This window comes from Equus quagga, chromosome 16 (assembly GCF_021613505.1).
Source record: "Equus quagga isolate Etosha38 chromosome 16, UCLA_HA_Equagga_1.0, whole genome shotgun sequence".
Lineage (NCBI taxonomy): Eukaryota > Metazoa > Chordata > Mammalia > Perissodactyla > Equidae > Equus > Equus quagga.
In genome coordinates, this window is record NC_060282.1 from 26,582,403 (window position 1) to 26,603,000 (window position 20,598).

General features: G+C 31.6%; 1 protein-coding gene across 1 annotated transcript in view; it reads left to right on the forward strand.

Annotated features, from left to right (window-relative positions):
• The window catches only part of CSMD3 (CUB and Sushi multiple domains 3), a 1,175,747-nt gene that overhangs the window by 406,466 nt on the left and 748,683 nt on the right, over positions 1-20,598 (forward strand). Inside the window, exon 6 of the mRNA XM_046642300.1 lies at positions 12,468-12,580. Coding sequence (XP_046498256.1) covers positions 12,468-12,580 — 113 coding nt within the window. The remainder of the gene's footprint in view (positions 1-12,467; positions 12,581-20,598) is intronic.

Consider the following 20,598-nt stretch of genomic DNA (forward strand, 5'->3'; position numbering starts at 1 on the left):
ATTTCCCTAAGGATTAGTGATGTTGAACATCTTTTCACGTGCTCCTTTTCTCCATCTCTTCCTTAGCGAAGTGTTCAATAACTTTTTGCCTATTTTTATTGTCATCTATTTTCTTATTATTGAGTTGTGAAAATTCTTTCTATATTGTAGATACATTTCTTTTTTAAATATGTGCATTGGAAATCTTTTCTCCCAGTCCATGGCTTGTCATTTAATTTTCTTAATGGTGTATTTTCACAAATAAAAATTTTTAAATTTGACCCAGTTTACCTTTTTTTAACGACATACTTTTTCTCTCTTACCTAAGAAGTCTTTCACTAACCAAAGTTGCAGGGACTTTCTTTCATGTATTCTTCTAGAGGTTTAAACATTTTGGCTTTTGTATTCATGTCTGTGATTTAGTATGGGTTGAGATATTTTTCTTTTCCTTTTTTGTAGTTTTGTGTTAAGATATCCAGTTGTTCCAGCACCATTTGTTGAAAGCATATTGTTTCTTCATTCAATTACCTTAGCCCTTAGTTGAAAATCAATTCATATATTTGTGGATTTATTTCTGGGCTGTCTATTCTGTTCCATTTATCTGTGTATATCAGGTCAGCAACACCACATCATTTTTATTACTGTAACTTAATAGTCTAAAATCAGCTAGCATGAATCATCCAATTGAGTTCTTTTAAAAAATTATATTGGTTATTCTAGATACTTTATATATATACATGAATTTTAGAATCATCTTGCCAATTTCCACAAAATGTTTGCTGAAATTTTCACAAGAACTATACTGAATTTATAGACTAATTTGGGGAAAATTGACAGCATAACCACATTGAGTCTTCCTATAAATGAACATGGCATATTTCTCTATTTATTTAGATATGTTATGTCCATGCTTTGAAGTTTGAAGTGTATAAAAAACTGGCATGTATTTTATTACATTTAACCCTATTTGAATTATTTCTCATGATATTGTAAGTGGTACTTTATTAAAAATTTCAATTTTCAATTGTTCATTACTAGAATATAGAAACACAATTGATTTTTGCACATTCACTTTTTAACCTGAGATCTTGATAAACTCATTTATGAGATCTATTATAGAGATTTTCTACATAGACAATCATGTTCTCTGAAAGCAGAGAGTTTTATCCCTTCTTTTAACAGCAGTATGTTGTTTATGTTTCTTGCGTTGTTGCACTGGAAAGAACTTTCAATTCAGTGTTGAATAGGAACGGTGAAAGTGAACATCCTCAATTTCTTCCTGATCTTAGGGGGGAAAGCATTCAGTTGTTCATCTTTAATAATGATATCAGAATTATATTAGTTGTACCTTTTTCATAGATGCCCTTTATTCAGTTGGATAAATTCTTTTCCCCATTTGGTGAGACTTTCTTTAAAATAGTAAATAGGCGTTGAATTTTGTCAAGTGTTTTTCCTAAATCTGTTGAGATGGTCATATGGTTTTACTTTTTTAGTTTGTTGATGTAGTGAAACACGTTAATTGATTTTCAAAAGTTGAACCAGTCTTGCATTCCACTTGACCATGATGAATTATACTTGTTATATACCGGTGGATTAAATTTGCTAATTTAAATTTGATATGGATTTGTACATCTATTTTCATGGAGGATATTTGTCTGTAGTTTTATCGTTCTGTAATGTCATTGTCCAGCTTTGTGATAAGAGTTAGAGTAGCCTTGTAAAATTGGCTAGTAAGTACTTCCTTATTTTACTTTCTAATTGAGGTTGGATATAATTGGTATTATTTCTTCTTTAAATGTTTGATAGACTTCAGTGTAGTCCTTTGGGCCTGGAATTTTCTTTGTTGTAATATTTTTACTGTGAATTTTATCTCTAAAATAGATATGACTATACATGTAACCTATTTCTTCTACAGTGAACTTTCGTAAATATGTCTTTCAAGAAATGTTTCCACTTCATCTAAGTTTTCAGATTTACTGGCATAAAGTTTGTTGTTTATAATATTCCCTTGTTATCAAAATATCTGTATTGTCTTTAATGACAGCTCCTGATTCGTTTCTGTTGTAATTTGTATTCTCTTTCTCTGATTTGTCTAGGAAGATATCAATTTTATTGATCTCTTCAAAGAACAAGGTTTTAGCTTTATTGATTTTTCTCTATTGTTTTTCGACTTTCAATTTCATTGCTTTCTCCTCCTATCTTTACTATTGCTTTCCTTCTGCTTGAGTTGGGCTTAACTTGCTTGGTTTTTTTTTTTTCTAATTTCTTAAAGTGGAAGCTTAGATGATTGATTGGAAATTTCTGTATTTCTAATTCAGTAATACAATACTCTAAATTTCCTCTACTTACTGTTAATGTTCTGGTTATAGACAATTCAATTTAGAAATTTTTATATTCAACTTCAAAGATTTCTTCACATTTAGATTACTTAGAAGTGTGTAATTTAATGTCAAAATATTTGAGGAGTTTCTAGGTATTTTTTGTCCTTTATTTCTAGCTTAATTGCATTTTCTTCAGAGAACATACTGTGTAAGATGTCAATTATTTTTAAACTATTGATAGTGGTTTTGTGGCCCAGAATAGAATCTTTTTTGATTATATCCATTTGAAAAAAATGTTGTTGAAAGGAATATTTTATAAATGTCATATAGGAAAAGTTGTCTAAAAGAGTTGTAGGTCTTCAGTATCCTTACTGAGTCTCTCTATACTTTCTTCTATCACTAACAAGAGAAGACACTTGAAGTCTCTAACTGTAATTGTTGGCTAATCTATTCTTTTCATTCTGTCAGTTTTGTTTAATGTAAAAATATATGAATAATGGTAGATTATTAAGTCTTATTGATAAATGTATTCCTCTATCCCTAGGTAATATTCTACTTTATTTCTAGCAATATTCTTTTCTATAAGGTATGCTTTGTATGGCATTAGTATAACCATTGCATAATTTCTTCTGATTAATGTTTGCATGGTGTATTCTTCTATCTTTTTACTTTTAATCCATTATGTTTTTAACAGCTTTGTTGAGATATAACCCACACACATTAGAATTAACTCTTTTAAAGTGTAAATTAAGTGGGTTTTAGTATATTCAGAGTTGTGCAACTATGACCATAAACTAATATTAGAACTTTTTTATCAATCCAAAAAGAAAACTCATACCCAATGGAAGTCACTCTCCATCTCTTCCACCAGTAGTAGCAGCTCTAGACAACTCCTAATCTACTTTCAGTCTCTTAAGATTTGCCTATTGTGGCTATTTCATATAAATAGAATCATACAATATGTGGTCTTTTGTGACTGGTGTGTTTCGCTTAGCATGATGTTTTCAAATTCATAGATGTTTTAGCATGTACCAGTACTTCATTTTTATTGCCAAATAACATGTCATTGTATGGATATACCACATTTTGTTTATCCATTCATCAGTTGATGAACAGTTGGATTTTTTGGACCTTTTGGTTAGTATAAATAATGCTATTGTAAATTTATGAATAATTGTGACCAATATTTAAGATTTAAAAAAAAATTTATTTTGAGACATTGTAGATTTACATTCAGTTGTTAAGAAATAATACAGAGAGATTTGCATACTATTCACCCAGTTTCTCCCAGTGGTAACATCTTGTATAACTATAGTACAATAGAACAGCCAGGAAATTGATAGTGACACAATCCGTTGAACTTATTCAGATTTCACCAATTTTACATTCATTCATTATAGGTGTATGAATTTAGGTTATGCAATTTATCACAAGTGTAGATTCCTGTGACCAACACCACAATCAAGATATAGAAAATTCCATCAAAAGAATTCCTCCAGCTATGCTTTTATAGTCATAGCTGTGGGCCACCTCCCCATGCCCTCAGCCACCACAACATCTAGCAACCGCTGCTTTGTTCTCCATCTCTTTAATTTTGCCATCTCGAGAATATTATATAAAAATTATACAGCATGTAACCTCTTTGAGATTGTCTTTTTCTTCACTCAAAATTTTTTGTTTCACACCTATTGCCCTTGAGAAGCAGTCAAGTTGTGTGTCGATAGTTTGTTCTTTTGTATTGCCGAGTAGTAACCCATGATATGGATGTATTACAATTTCTTTCTTTCGTTTTTTTTTCAAAGATTGGCACCTGGGCTAACAACTGTTGCCAATCCTTGTTTTGTTTTTTTTTTCTGCTTTATCTCCCCAAACTCCCCCTGTACACAGTTGTATATCTTAGTTGCAGGTCCTTCTAGTTGTGGGATGTGAGACGCTGCCTCAACATGGCCTGACAAGCGGTGCCATGTCCGTGCCCAGGATCCGAACCCTGGGCGGCCGCAGCCGAGTGCGCGAACTTAACCACTCGGCCACGGAACCAGCCCCCATCTTTCTTTTTTTTCCGCTGAGGAAAATTCACCTTGAGCTAACATCTATTGCCAGTATTCCTCTTTTTGCTGAGGAAGATTTTCTCTGAGCTAACATCTGTTGCCGATCTTTGTTTTTGTACGTGAGCTGGCGTGGTAGTGTGGTCACTGACAGACGAGCGTTGTAGGTCTGCACCTGGAAACTGAACCCAGGCTTCCAAAGTGGAATGCACTGAACTTAACCCCTAGGCCACTGGGGCTGGCCCTACTACAATTTGTTGAAACATTAACCTGTTGTAGAGCATTTGAGCTCTTTCAAGTTTTGGGTTATTATAATTAAAGCTTTTTTGAAGATTAATGTATAGTTTTTTGTATAAACATAAGCTTTTATTTCTCTGGCATAATGCTCATGAGCACAATTGCTGGTTTATATGATAAATACAATTTTAGTTTTATAAGAAACTGAAATTCTCTTCTAGAGTAGCTGTACCATTTTGTATTCCCACCAGCAATATGTGAGTGGTCCAATTTCTCTACATCATCATATTTTATTTTAGCTATTCTGATTTGCATTCCCCAAAGGCTAATGATGTAGAATATCAATTCATATACCTGATTTTCCATCTGTATACCCTCTTCAGTGAAATGTCTATTCTTGTCCTTTCCTCGTTTACTAATTTTTTTTCTTAACAGTTGAGTTTGAGAGTTCTTTATATACTCTAGATACATTCTTTGCCATATATGTGGTATGCAAATATTACTTCACATCTTGTAGCTTGTCTTTTCATCTTCTTATTCAAGATCTTCTGCGTAGCAAAAGTGTTTAATTTTGATGAGGCCCAATTTATCAGTTTTTCTTTTATGGATCATGTTTTTGGATTCCAGTCTAAAATTCGTTGCCTAGCCTAGACTCCAAGGATTTGCTCCTAAGTCCTTTTTGAACTGTTTTGTACTTTTACATTTTACATGTAAGTCCATGGTCAATTTTAAGCTAATTTAAGCTAATAAAGTGTGATGTTTAGATTGACGTTCATTTTTTTGCCCATGGTTGTCCAATTGTTCCAGCATCATTACTCCCACTTCATCCTAATTTTTTCAAATTTTTTTAACTCTGGGTCCTGTGCTTTTCCATATACATTTTATAATTACCTTGTCAATGTCTACAAAAAGAATGTGCTGAGGTTTCAATAGGATTGCATTAAACCTGTAGTCCATTTTGGGGAGACCTGACATCTTTACTATGCTAAGTCTTCCAGTTCAGAACATGGCATGTCTCTCCATTTATTTATGTTTTTGATTTCTTTCATTGCGTTTTGTAATTTTCCTGATACAGGCCCTGTAAATGATTTACTAAATTTACACCTAAGTATTTAATTTATTTGGAGCAATTGTAAATTGTATTGTTTTTTATTTCAGTTTCCACAGGTTTACCGTTATTGTTTAGAAATGTGAATTATTTTTGTATGTTCATCTTGTATCTAGCAACCTGGCTGAATGCACTTATTAGTTCTAGGAGTTTATTTTGTAGATTGCTTGAGATTTTCTATATAAATAATTATGTCATCTTCAAATAGGGACAATTCTTTCCTTTCTTTCCAATGAATATTCCTTTTCTTCTTTTCCATGCCTTATTGCACCCATTAGAACTTCTAGCACAATGTTGAATAAGAGTGATGGGCCATACTCCTGACCTTAATGAAAAGCATTCAGTAATTTAACATTAAATATGATCTCAGTTGTAGGTTTTTTGTATATGCTCTTTATCAAGTTAAGAAAGTCCCCTCTATTCCCAATTTGCTAAGAGTTTTTATCATCAAAATTGGATTTTGTGAAATGCTTTTTTTGTGTCCATTGATTTGATCATTTAAATTTTCTTCTGTAGCCTTTGATATGGTGGATTCCACTGATTGATTTTCAAATGTTGAACCAGACTTATATAACTTGAATAAATCTCACTAGGTCATTGTGTATAATTCTTTTTATACCTTGTGGGATTCAATTTGCTAATATTTTGTTGAAGACTTACATCGAAGTTCATGATAGATATTGGTCTGTAGTTTTCTGTTTGTGTCGTTCATTTTTTTTACTTTTGCATTGACTTTTTCTGGTTTTATTATTAGGGTAATACTATCCCTTAAAGTGAGTTGAGAAGTGTTGCTTCCTCTTTGATTTTCTGGAAAAGAATGGGTAAAATTGTTCATTCTTTCTAAGTTTAGTAGAATTTTCTATTAAAAAACATCTGAATCTGAAGGTTTCTTGCCAGCTTTTTAATTACAAATTCAATTTTGAAATGGTTATAGTATAATTCAACTTTTCTATTTGATCTTAATTAAATTTTGGTAGTTGAATACACACACATTGTATCTAAAATATAAAAAGAGATTTTTCTGAGGCATATGTTTAGATAAAAGTAACACTATTCTGCAGCAGCCTGTTTTTATAAAGATTGTATCTGAAAGATAGGTCATGGAAATAAGGGATAAGGGGCAAAGCAGAGTCGGGGTACAGATGGGGGTAAGCAAGTGGAATGTGTTGATAAAGGGGGAGAGAGAAGAGAAAAGAGAAGAACACTTAGTGTAGCCACTTCTCTCATTTGCTTTGCAAATACTTTATAACATCTGGCTTCTGAATAATTGGACTGCATAAAACAATGCTTAGCTTCTTAATGCTCTTGTTAAAACCACATGAGATTGTGTATTCTGCAGTTCAGTGACTTTTGAATATCTAATCAAGAACACAGTCAGACATCTGTGACAAAAAAGCACAGCCAGGTCAGTGTGGATATCTGTACACTTCACACACACAGTATTCATGACTTGCATAGCATGGAAGGTTAGTGCTTTCAATGTCATCCCAGAAAGGGATTAATTTTGTTGCGAAAATGATTTTCTAACTTATAACATGCTACAAAACATAATAGAAAGCTTCTCAATTTTTTTGACTAGTTTTAAAGAAGCTGGTTTTTCTCAGGACTGTGAAATGCATTCACATCATAACTGAAGGAATAATAAAATTTGTGGTTTCTGAAATAGTTGTGTAAAATACCTCCACTGCATATTATTTGATTTTATGGCAAAGCATGGAAATGCAAGAGTGTATGTTGAAATAAATTTAAGGAATTCTGTGTTAAAACATATTTTTAAAAACTACAAGAATAGGATATGGTTACAAAAGAATGATTCAAAAACTTTTTGAGTAGTGTACCTTCCCCCATCCCCAAAGGCATTTTTGGTGGCTAATATTCAGGAGAACACACTTTAAGAAATTTTGTAGTAAGATTTTACTGCAACTAATTAGCATCTGTTCATTATCTATAATTTGAAATATGCTTGTACATTCAGAGATAAATCCAATGTGGATCCTGCTTCAAAATTCTTATAATTTGTAGACTATGTGTAATATAGTAAGATGAAAGCAGCAATAAGTGCCGTAAGACGAGTCTTAACAAGTGCTTTTGATGTTCCGGGAAGAGAGGGGTAACCTTCAGCTAAGGGAATTGCAGAAGACTTATGAAGGAGATAGAATTTTAGATGGATCTTGAATTAAAAAAAGAACCAGAATTTTGATAATGGTGTGAAATGAGATTATTGAAAATATATAGAAAAAATTATAGACAAATATATAGGTACTGAAAGTTAGAGCATCTGCCTAAACAGCTTATATTCATGTATTTTCTTGATAAATAATAGTGTACACCTGCTATTCATCAGTCATTGTGCTCAGCACCAGGGATTTAATAACCTACATTCAAAGAAAATGTAAAATAATAGTGAAGATAGAAAACTTACTACTATACAAAATAATAAATGATGTGACAAGAATATGTAAAGGTGCTTTGTGAGGACGGAGAGGGAGATGGGACATTTATCTTAACCTTGAAATTTTACAGCTGGCTTCACTGAGAATGATTAGGAGTAAGTAGATAAATGTAAAAAAAGATATTCATTCAGCCTTAAAAAGAAAGTCCCTCAGACCTACATAAAAAAGGCACTGAGTTAAGATGAAAGTATGAATTTTGGGAACTAATTACAGCTCAATATAGGACAATTAATCTGACACAATCTTAGAGAATAGCGGAAGCATGAGGAATGAATCTTACTTCAACACCAGAGACAGAAGGAGGTCAAAAGAAGTGAAAGAGGGAGAGAGGGAAGAAGAGAGGGGTAGAGTAACAAAGCAAGAGAGAGGAAGAAGTGAAATTAGGGGAGAGTGGGAGAATTGTTGTGGGATACTGTGATTTTATAGTCATGCAGGTGAAGATTTGAGTAATCATAGGTTTAAGGTTTGACTGTGTCTATGGGACTGAAGATGAGGAAAGACAGATAGGTCATTAGGTGTCAATAATTTTAGGGATTGGAAAGATTAAAAACTAGATGTTTTATTGGAAAGATTAAAAAATGTGTTAGTGCCACCAAAGATGACACCTATTGTTGTAAGTGCTACTTTTGAGAAAATTGAGAACCAGAGATTAACAGATGGAGCAACGAGGATCTAACAAGAGAGTTATAAACCAAAGGCATAGGCTCAGAATAGTTATAGAGAATTTTAAATAATGTGGTTCTCTTAGGTTTCCTACACTTAACTGATTTGTAAAAAAATTTCTAAGGATTATAATCATATTCTCTGAGGTACCATTTAATAGAAAATGTAGCATGTGATTTTAAATATCAATTTATGATTTAGTTATTTATATCTGCGTAAAATTATATAAGTTAAAACAGTTTTTGCAAAGATTAATTATAGCAAGGTACACTATTATTGTCAGTATTTCTACTGAATATGCAGTGAAACTTGATGTCATTATTAATTTACTGTGTCTGTTCAAATCTGTTAATTACTCAAAAACATGTCTTGAATTCTTCTTGGATACAAATAACTATAGTATGTTACCAATTTTTGACATTTATCATTGTCATAATTTTCTTTGTTTTAATTCTCCTAAAATCCAGTTTAGTAGTTTAAAACATATAATCACGATTATGGCTGTTTTGAGTGTAAAATGGAAAAGATATTAAAACAATTGAAACCTCATTTCTAGACATTCTTTATCATGTTACTGTTTTATTTTTTTGTGCATCATTTGCCACCATCTGAAATCACCTTATTCATTTATTGATATATCTTCTTTATTTTCACTTTGTAAGACCATGGATCTTGTCGGTCTTGTTTACAGCTATATTTCCAACCCTTAGCATCAGTGTTTGTCATATATTAAGTGTTTAGTAGATAATTGTTGAATACACTTTATCTCTTAATTATCAAGAGATGATTCTCACTGACTTTATACTGAAATGAACCCATATGTGCTTACCTTCAAATGACCACAGTGATTTGATAAAGGAATAAAAAGGAGTTATATTTAAGAAATCTGTCCTTCTGTATTGAAGAAATTATCTAAATTAATTAGTTTGATGAAATCCTTCCTAGCAGCATGTATTCTCAATCCACCACTTCCCGGATCTCCTGATAGCATGTGACATATGGTACAAAGATGTGTATATTCGTTTAGCAGATTGTTCCATAAGCCATAAATAAATCACATTGTGTTATTTGTGTTTAGATATCGAGGAATACTAGTTGACCACAAGCTGGAAAGTCGTTGTGACTCCCTTATAATCAAGAAAGGTGTTTTTCCTCTCTGGGGACAGAGGGGTCCTGTGGTGCACTTGCTTTCTAGTTCAGTACCTTGGCTTTTCTGCACTTCTGCTTCATGAGCTGAAGCATTGAGGCTGTCAAGAATACCCTTTTAGTTCCACCCTTGTTAAACCAGCATTGTTTTCTCCGCCTCATGCATGTTGTGCTTCTCGCTACTGCAGCTCTAAAATCTTCAGTTCCACCTTTCTCAATTCCTGAAGGTGATTTCAAGTTGCAAACAATAGTTCCATAGTAGTTACTACTTGCCTTTACTACACTCTATTGCTGAAATTATCTTTGATATCCCTAAGAAAGAGGGAAGTTTATCCTCTTATTGTCTATTTCATCTTCTTTCCTCTCTCACTTTTATTGATATCATTGTTGCGTTGCTTCTTATTTATTGGATCTTCTAAGAGCCTCTCTCCAAACACTGTAGTTCAGTGTCTTACACCATCCATGTATTATAGTCTCATTACTTTTAGAAATGTGTGCCATCTGTCAAAAATAATTTTGGGGCTGGCTCAGGGGCTCTTCAGTTAAGTTTGCACGTTCTGCTTCGGCAGCCTGGGGTTCGCCAGTTCAGATCCCAGGTGCGGACATGGCATGGCTTGGCAAGCCATGCTGTGGTAGCCTTCCCACATATGAAGTAGAGGAAGGTGGGCACGGATGTTAGCTCAGGGGCAGTCTTCCTCAGCGAAAAGAGGAGGATTGGCAGCAGTTAGCTCAGGGCTAATCTTCCTAAAAGAAATAAAATAAAAAATAATTTAAACTTTCCCTAATGGATATTAATGCTCATCAAGTCAGGCAATTGAAGATGACCAAAGTGTAAATCAACTTCTGACATGAAACATGCTACTCTATTGAAAATATAATTGTACCAAATCCAAGTATTTTTTCATTGAATTTCTACTTCAACCAAACCAACCAATAGGCAAATTGGATATTTTCTGAAAATGATGAAGTAAAATTTTAAAACTTGAGTCTTAAAATTATACAAGTATATATATATTTTGATTTACTAAATTCAGATATGAAAAAAACAGTTAGCTGGACCAATAAACAGTCACTGTTATGAAAAGAGACAATAGGGCACTGATAGGGCAAAGTTAAAAAAAATGTATTCCATTGTGGGGGGAGAAATGAGAAATGTATAGAATAGAACCCAACTTGTTCATGATAGAATTCAAGAAAACTGGATTACATTATAGTGTTGCCAAGCCCATTCAATACACCCATGGGAACAATGATACAACAGTGGTGAATTCCTATTTCCATGCCATGGAAGGTGGTCATCCACGAAAAGCGATGGCTAGCTCCAAAATTCCTAGGAAAGGTGGATTTTAGGGGTTAAGGGAGGGAGGGTGTTGGATAGAGGATCATTGCATCACTGTGTCTACACCTTACCACTGATTGCATGTGCAATGACAGGTATTCCAATCTCTCCCTTCTGGTCCCCTAGAATGACTGACTGCCAAGAACTGAGAGAAGAGTTGTAATCATCTCCCCCAACACACACACACACGCACACACAAATAAATCAGCTGTCAGTTTTGCCTTCTGGTAAAGAAAAGTGCGTGCTTTGAAGAATGTAATGATGCATCATATACTTGTTATTAGGAAACCTTAGTCTGAAATTCTCCTTTGCTATGTAAGAATCTTGCTTTTGAGAATATTTTGTCTTGGCTTTATAACACACACCTACAATTTAAATGGTTAGGTATTGGAGTGGTATTCCTTTATTGAATGAAATTATAAAAACTGCTTCACTGAAAATCTTCAAAAGATTATAGAGCAAGAGAGTCAGTTCATTTATTAATCGTGGCCAATATCTGGGGCATAGTTTCAAAATTTTGCTTTGTGCCTTGCTCTACAGAGATTATGAAATAGTACCTTTGTAACTAGATATTTGGAGACTAAATATATATCCAAAATACAATCTGTTTTCTGCCTATCAATTGGAGCAGACCGCCAATGCATTATAGAAGAATATATTATAATTAAATCTAATCGTGAAAATTTATAGTATTGTGAAATTACATTAAAATAATGCTTATCATATGAAATTACATTGTGAAACTTGCCATTGAATGTGAAATACTGAAAATATTAGATGAAAAATGTATATCAGTTGCTTTGAAGTCTTTCTATTTTGTAAGTGTGCTGTGTCAGTTCATTCATAGGGAACACAATGACCAATGCCATCAGGTCAGCATTCATTATATTTATTATCTTTGTGGTAAATCTGGGTGAATCAAAACTCATATGCAGTTTAGAGTTGATTTTATTAATATATGCAACCTGATTGGAACAGCACATGTGTGGAATCGCACTATTCTATGATTGACTTTTCTATGCATGCAATAACTATTTTATTTGTGTTTAAAAAGGCAGCAATGCAAAATCATGCATATTGTATACAGGTAGACATTTTTTTGGGTCCCAATTCAGTGAAAATGTTTACTGCTGAAAAGCTGTTTAAATTTTTTTGTTGTTGTCTTCCATAATTCAGGTTATCTGGAATGAATATACCACCACCAATTATCAGCAACAAAAACTGGCTCAGACTGCATTTTGTTACAGACAGCAATCACCGATATCGTGGATTTAGCGCTCCATATCAAGGTATATTTAATGAATACCTCTGCCTCTTTTGATGTGTAAAATGATTTTAGTATACACAACTGCATTTTGTGATAGAAGCAACATATCTTTATCATTTGTAAATTGTAATTTGAATAAGTATAAATGGTTGTTCTCTTGCTGAGACAATAATGTGATCATAACTAAATTACAATATAAAAGTTAGTTGATTTTTATAGCACCATGTTCAGAGTAAAGAATATTGTGACCTCTAAAAAGTAATATGTAACAGATGTAATATTTTACTTTAATAAAGTGCTTCAGCAACTGGACATGCTACCTAAAGCTATACTCCAAAACACTGCAGAAAATCTGCAGTTGTAAATAGCGTCTTCATCATCTGAAATCCTTTTTCATATACAGTGTGTTTGCTGTTGCTAGTTTAATTAAACTTGTTAGGATTATCTACCATTTTTATTAACAGGCATAATTTTAACTAAGCAGGATATAATATTTGATGTATTAACTTAACAAAAGCTCTTTGTTTAGAACAAGATTATTATGAAGATAAATAATGAAAATGTAGCTTCTACAATGTTCAGTAATATTATGTGAATTTAGTGTACTTTATCCTCAGACTACTTCTGTAAATAATTCATTTCATTCTCAGTAGTGCATCAACTACTATTCAGGGAATAGTGAGCATTGCTCGAGTTACATTTTTCCATTTATCTGTTCTTTTTAATGCTTTCCTTTTTAGTAGTCTTTAGTCTTAAGCACTTTGCAAATTTAATATTGTGACTTTAGGCAGCTTATAGTAACACTTAAAATGGTATTAGACCACATGTCATTTTCTGGAATACAAATTTCAAGAATTAATTTATATTTTGAAGACCGATAACCTCTCTATATGTGTTCTATTAATAGGATTTCTCACAATAATAACAGATTAATGTGATTGGTATATTGACATTTATAATAGTGTGATGGGTGTCACTGTCATAAAAATCCCTAAGATAGTAACTTAAAAGTAAAGACTTTAGACAAAATCCACTGTAGGAAAATCTATAATTTACATTTCTAATGTAGTTAATTTTAATGGAAACATGAATACAAATATGCTTTTAAAGATATGCATTTTATTAACATTTCTCATAATAGAATATATTACTTATCATAAATTGCTATATTTTAAAATTAAAAATTAAATATTCAGAGAAAAATTTATTTTCATATATTTTATTAAAAATTACTGTCCAGGGCATAGTAACTTGAATCTTACCAGTTTTGGCCAGTGTCGCTTTTAAATTTGCAAAAATATTTTGTTGAGTTTCCAATTGCAGTTTTCAAAAGTTTTGTGCACTTCAGAAATCAGAGAATGCTTTTTATTGAAAAGATATAATTATTGTGGAGCCTGTTTGTGTCTGTGTTGACCCCTTCCCTTGTGGAGTTTTCCAACCACATAATTTTATGGCTCTGATTCCTCTCTGCAATGAGTTAAGGCAGATGGCATGGCAGAAATTCAAAAGACTTTCATCTTTGACTCATGTGGTGATCTTTTCTAATAGATTATGGAATCTTTCAGTCGGATAGCTTCAACTCTTTAACTGAATAGTAATAAATTAGCACCTATTTTATATTTAAATGGACAACCAAGAAGAAAAAATAGATTTCCAATCTCAGAAATAAAATAGTACTTCAGTTGCTTTATGCAGTATGGATTCATGAAACTGGTGTCTTTAGATAGGGTTGTATTGCATTATAAGACAATAGTGCAAAGCTGCCGGTAGTTTTGTGTGTTAATTATTATTATTTTCAGTATTCTACCCGCTGATCTTAAATTGACTTTTATAATACTTTCAAGATTCAATTTGATTTTCCAGCATTGCCTATCTGGTTTAAGCACTGAAAAATAGCATATCAGTGAATTCACTGTTGTAAATTAGAAGGCAAATGTTTTATGGGGTATGAATTATTTCTATTTTCAGCAGGAAAAGGAGCTCAAAAGAGGATAATTTTTGGTATAACCTATATCTACACAGTATAGAGGAAATAAAGAACATAAGAAAATGGAAGCTATGATTTTATAATGAAATCAAGAAAAAGTTTTATTATATAAAAATTTACCTTTGCATTGTATCGTTTTAAAACTTTCTTGATTCAGGCTTGATTTTTCTAATTGCATTATCTCCAAATAATATTTTAACTAGATAACATAAATTCACATAGAGAAGTAATTCTTGAAATTATAATCAAATAAAGAAATTTGGATTAAAAAAATGTAGTAAGCTAACATAAATAGCTGTAAAATTTATAATTCTTACATACTGAATTACATATCCTAGGTGAAATGGTAATCATGCTTTTTAGATTTTTCCATGCTACAATTTAATTTCAGTGATATCTAAATTAAAACTGATTCAAGATAGAAAATTTTGTGGAATATACTGTACAAAAGACACAACCAAGTCTCCATGTAGTATAATTTCTTAATAACTCAAATACTTAAGTGCTCAGTAATTATTTTCAATTTATCTATTATTTTGAATTCATTTAATGTTTTAATGGAACTGTAGTTTTCCAAAGACTGATTATTTTCCTCATAGCATTTCTATTCAACCTGTGTTCATTATAAAATACCATGAAAATTAACTACAGACTACTAAGGGTTCCTGAATGCCATTAGCTAATTTTTATGGTTTGTCCAATAATTGATGGACTAGGTATATAAACACACCAACATGCTGTCCCCAGTAAAGCGTCCTTTCAGTTGTGTTGTAGGCCAGCTTCTTTATTAGTTTAGATATTATAATAGAGTTAAGTAGAGGTTGAGGATGACATACTAACAAATATAGTTCTGGTCTAACCTAAAAGTACTAAGAAAAGTCTTGATTTAAATAAAATGCCTTTGATATGGAAAATGCTTTCCCTTCCCCAGGTCCCGAATTAAATATGCCCACTCTCATCTAAAATAAACAAAAGCATCTCTTTTTTCCCCCCTGAGTTTGTTTATGCTGGAAATCTCTTCTTTTAAAACTCTTTATTCTATGCTTTAAAAAATTTTTTTCTTTAATTTCAACTCTCCTCCAAAGAAAATCATTTCAGTATCATTTTGCTATATTTATCTTTGTTATTTAATATTCCTACATTCAGGTTCTATTAAACCTCTTCTGATGGGAACTTGTATTGTGTTACTTCACACATAAATAGTGTAACTTTTCTTTAACTGTGGTGTTTGGAAGTTCTCTTATTTATTTGTTGAAATCTCCATATTATTGTCACTTGATCTTTATTATAAACCTAAAATCTATTTATTTTCCATTTCCATAAATTTTTGATCACTTTTTTATAATTTCTACATTGGAGGGGGATTTTCAGATGATATTCACCTGTCCAATATATAAAATTTTACTTCTAGATGATATTTATTAAAAACTGTTATTTTTTATCCATAAGGCTCAATTATTCTAGTATGAATATTATTACATTTTTCATTTTAAGTTATTCAGCATCTCACACTTTTTTAAAAATGTGCAGTCAAACATGCTGTAGCTATAGATATTCACAAAATTGTCTTTGACATTACAGCATTTAATTAATTCCAAATACCTAAATATATGAATATTCTTATATTATAGATTAAGATTTTAAATCCTTACAGATTTCATCACATTTTGATTTTTCCCTTTTCTTCCATGATTTTGTTTATGTGATTCTTCCTATGCAGGTTAATATTTTATAGACACTTATTTTCAATTTAACAATGATACATCAATAATAATAAGGTGTATTTTTAATTTATGAAGAAATATATTTTACATATGTTCTCAAAGAGACTATCGTTATTTTGGGATCAGCTGTGCATCTTTTTGGTAAGAAAAATATATTTAATGGGCAGAAATTGTATTGAAAATATACTGCCATAAACTTCAATTACACAGAGACCCTTGACATTTTAGATACACATAATTTAAGTGAAAAATAACTTTGGAATAGTTATCCCATTTTTTACATTTGGAAATGTTTTGACATAAATGTATACACAGTTATTGAACAAAGATAAATACGATTATTGAGGATGCAGCATTAGTGTATCAGGGAAAGAATAGGATTTGGGGTCAGAAGATGAGGGTTGAATTTTGAAGTTACTGATTGATGTGTGAGTTGTCTGAGCCTTGGTTTCCCCATCAGTAAAGAGAGTTACAAGAGCCAGACACATAATTGTTGTGCAAATCAAAAGATATTAGGATATCTTATAGTAAAAGTTAGACATGGAGTGACTAAAGATACTTCAGTGGATGGAGATACTCAACAATATGGAGTAGATGAGAAACATACTTTCTAACACTGAGCTATAGGTACTTTAAAAACTTGTGATCAAATATAAAGTTTGAATTCAGGAAACACAATTAAAAAGGAAAAATGCTAGGTTTTTTATTTTTTACTATCACAAATTAGGATACCTATGTTTCTCCAGGGAAAAAGCACTTTTCCTTAGAACCCAATTTTAAATACGATTTTTGTAAGTAAAACTAAGAAGTAGTTTCCTCTGTATAACAGAATTTTTTCCATCATAAATATAGTCCAAGTTTGAAAATAGAGCACAGCATCAAAGCAATCTGTTTAATTATATATATTTTTTCTAATTTTATTTAGACATCAGTTTTTCTTGCTGTATCTTCATATATCCATTGTTAATAAAAGACACGGAATCAGATACCACCATTCTAATTGTGAAACCTCTCCTCAAATTTGATAACCATTGTGAGTCATGTTTATGATTTTGTCATTGGAGGTAGAAGTGTGACATAATAAGAGATCAAAACTTTTGTTTGGGAAAATTTCAGTGTAGTTTACTGTCATGGGAATGTTGGATAGGAACAAACTGGCTCCTTTCCAGATAGTGGACAGGGCTTTGTCAGAACAATTCAAGAAATATTCAACATATATATATATATTTTTTTCCATGTTATGGTAGGTATTATTTAATTTTTAGTGAGTACATGTCACTGGAAAATTTGTGAACTGTATTTGAATTCTTATCTCAAAATAATCCTCTTTTCAAACATAGACAAACTGATTTATTTTAAGCTTATGAAGTAAACTAGTTATTTTCATTTACTGAGTTTTGAGAGAATAGAAAGTTGAGTTTCACTGGTGTATAGTGTTCGAGAATAATTTCTAATCTTGTACTTTACTTCCTTTTGATTTTATTATTAGTATCATCTTTTTTTCTTTGTCACCTTTAATACTAAATAATTACTTTCACCTGGAAATGCTTTTTTTAAAAAATTTATTGCGGGGTTAAAAAAAAAGAAAGAAACTTCTTTTACTTCTTGTTTTATGAATCTGTCTGGTCTGTGGGATTCATCATCTTAATTAGTACACAGTCTACACAACCAGCAGAGATAATTAGAAGAAGATATTTAGTAGTCCAAATGTTTTAAGTAACCACGGGTCTGTCTAAAACAACCATTAAAAACTGCTCGGTAGCATTTTCTTCTGTGATTTAAATGTATGTTGCATAGGCATGTCAATATAAAATGTAAGGCCTTTTACCATATTAGTTGATAATGATGTTAGAATTACATTCTTCCATAACTAACTATTTTTATTTTTTCACTTCAATCCTTAAAAGTTATTTGCCAATCTTCTTATGTATCTTCCAACCTGAAATTCTGTTCATAAATTGTGGGTGTTTGACAGTAAACTAGCTGATTGTCATTTCATTTCAAATTTCCCTGAAATACAAATTCTACTGAAAAACAGTTTAGTAAACTGAATGATGTGTTGTATATCAGAAACACAAATGCTAGTGATTCAGTTTTGCTTAACTCTAGTCAAACATAAACATTTCTAGTAAAATACTTTATCTTGCTAAACATTTTAGCATTTATGAATTAAAAATTGTCATGTTATTGTGTTTAGAATTGGAATATAGTTTTAATATATAAAATGAGATTTTAAAAATAAAGTAAAATATTAACAATAATGAATTTCCTTTATCTCGCCTAGCTGTTTTATAGTCCTTTTTATTTTGGTTATGAGATAATGATGCATATTAACACTGAGACTACCCAGAATTATTATGGGCATCATTCATGAGAAAAAAGCACTCTTGAAAACATTAAATTCAGATTCTGGTAAAGAGGATAACTTAAAAGCAAAAAATAATGTCTTCTTAAGCAAAGTACAGCAGGAAAATATAAAGAAAACAATGTATCTACTTAAGAAATAGTCATAGAAATCAGCATAGTTAAGATTGCATGGCGATTCTATTATAAAATTTCTATTATTCTCTATGGAATTGAATCAATCTCTATGACATTGGTACTAGAATGACTGTGACTTATAGTCAAAAAGGAAAATATTACAGATTGTTACTTTGAAAAAAGATTTTTAATGCTTACGTTTGCTAAGTGTTCTTTCTTATGTCAGTGTTTAATCCATATATATATATATATATATGCATCCTTTATTGATATACCTTAAAAAGTGAGACACATTACATTAACCTTATGTTACAATCTCATGGATTTCGTGAGAATCCAGAAATACCTTAGTAAAATGATTATGATTTAGATTACTATCTTCAAATACAACAACTACTATGAATAGGAGATTATCAAATAACAGTTATAATATGGTTAATATTTTCTAAAACATACAGTAGGTTTAAAATGTAGTACCTGACAATTGTAAACTGAAAAAAAAATTATTTTGGTGTAACATTTTGATTTGGCTCACACATTCCTGCTGATAATAGAATAAAATTAAAACCTGTCAATCTTTTCTAGGATAAAAGTCTCTTTCGTGTTAATTTAGCTTCCTTGGGATAAATGTTCAAATTTTCAGGATTTAGATCACCTCTTTTGTCCTTTCTAAAGAACGTTTCTAGATCTAAGTGATATCCTGTGAGTCCTAATAATGATGAGATGAAGCTGACTGATCCATTTATAAACCCTTGTTCTCACTCATGAATATTAGCTGGTTTCAGTGGAGATGTCACTTCTTGGCAACTAAGAATCCTGCAGACATCTACTGATGATGTCAACAAGGCAACAGTGGTATGCTCTTTTAGCATGGTCAGTTGTCCCCCTTTCTGACTCTACTCCATGACACGTTTTGCTGGGTCTTCCATCCATTCTTCAGATAGAGCTCTTTAAGCCACATTTTCTACCTCAAATTCTCTTTTTCCTTTACCATAAGGCAGGGTCCTGACTCCCTAACTCACTCACAGCTATCTGCCACCCAACACCCATCCTTCAACAGATAATACTCTGATGTTCTGCTGAGTGTGGATATATCTTTAAGGGGCTTACATTTTTCTATAACTCAATGCTGTAAGATTTCAGAATTAATTCCTTTAGCAAATAGAGTTTAACAAATCCATGTAGATGTTTGTACTATTCCTCACTAACCTCCATTTTTCTTGAGAGTTTTTACACAAAGGGGCAACTTAGACTTCTTCATCCTGTCAGATGGTGGGAGAGCTTTTCTTTTGTCATGTCCTGAGTTTGCACAAATCATGACTTTTTGTAAACCTCTGTTAACTGAGGCTTCCAGGCTTGCTTCTTGACCTGAAAAAGGAGCTATTTGAAATTTATATTCAACCATCCATCCCACCATAGCATGACTCTCAAGACTAATATCTGGGTATGTACCTTAAAATATGCAACTTTCAGTCAAAGTTGTACAAGAACTCTTCCAAATCAGAGGAACCAAGGAACTGAAAGAATGAGGAAAGCCCACAGAGTTGAGATTTATAGTAAAAAGAAATAGAAATATTTAAGATTTTCAAAACAGCCCAGCTATTATTAGATAAGAAATTGATCTCCTGAAGGAAAGATACATATTATCTTTCCTACATAAGCCTAAAATATATTTTTTATTGATTTAATAGTGTTCAAGCTACATTTACAGCTGCAATTTAATTTTTCAAAATACTGAAGTCTACAATATTTGCTATCTTTATTATCCCAACTAACTTTTGGTAGGACTTTCTCGTCAGTTAATGCGATTTCTATCAAGTATTTAAAATTATTAGAATATAATGAATT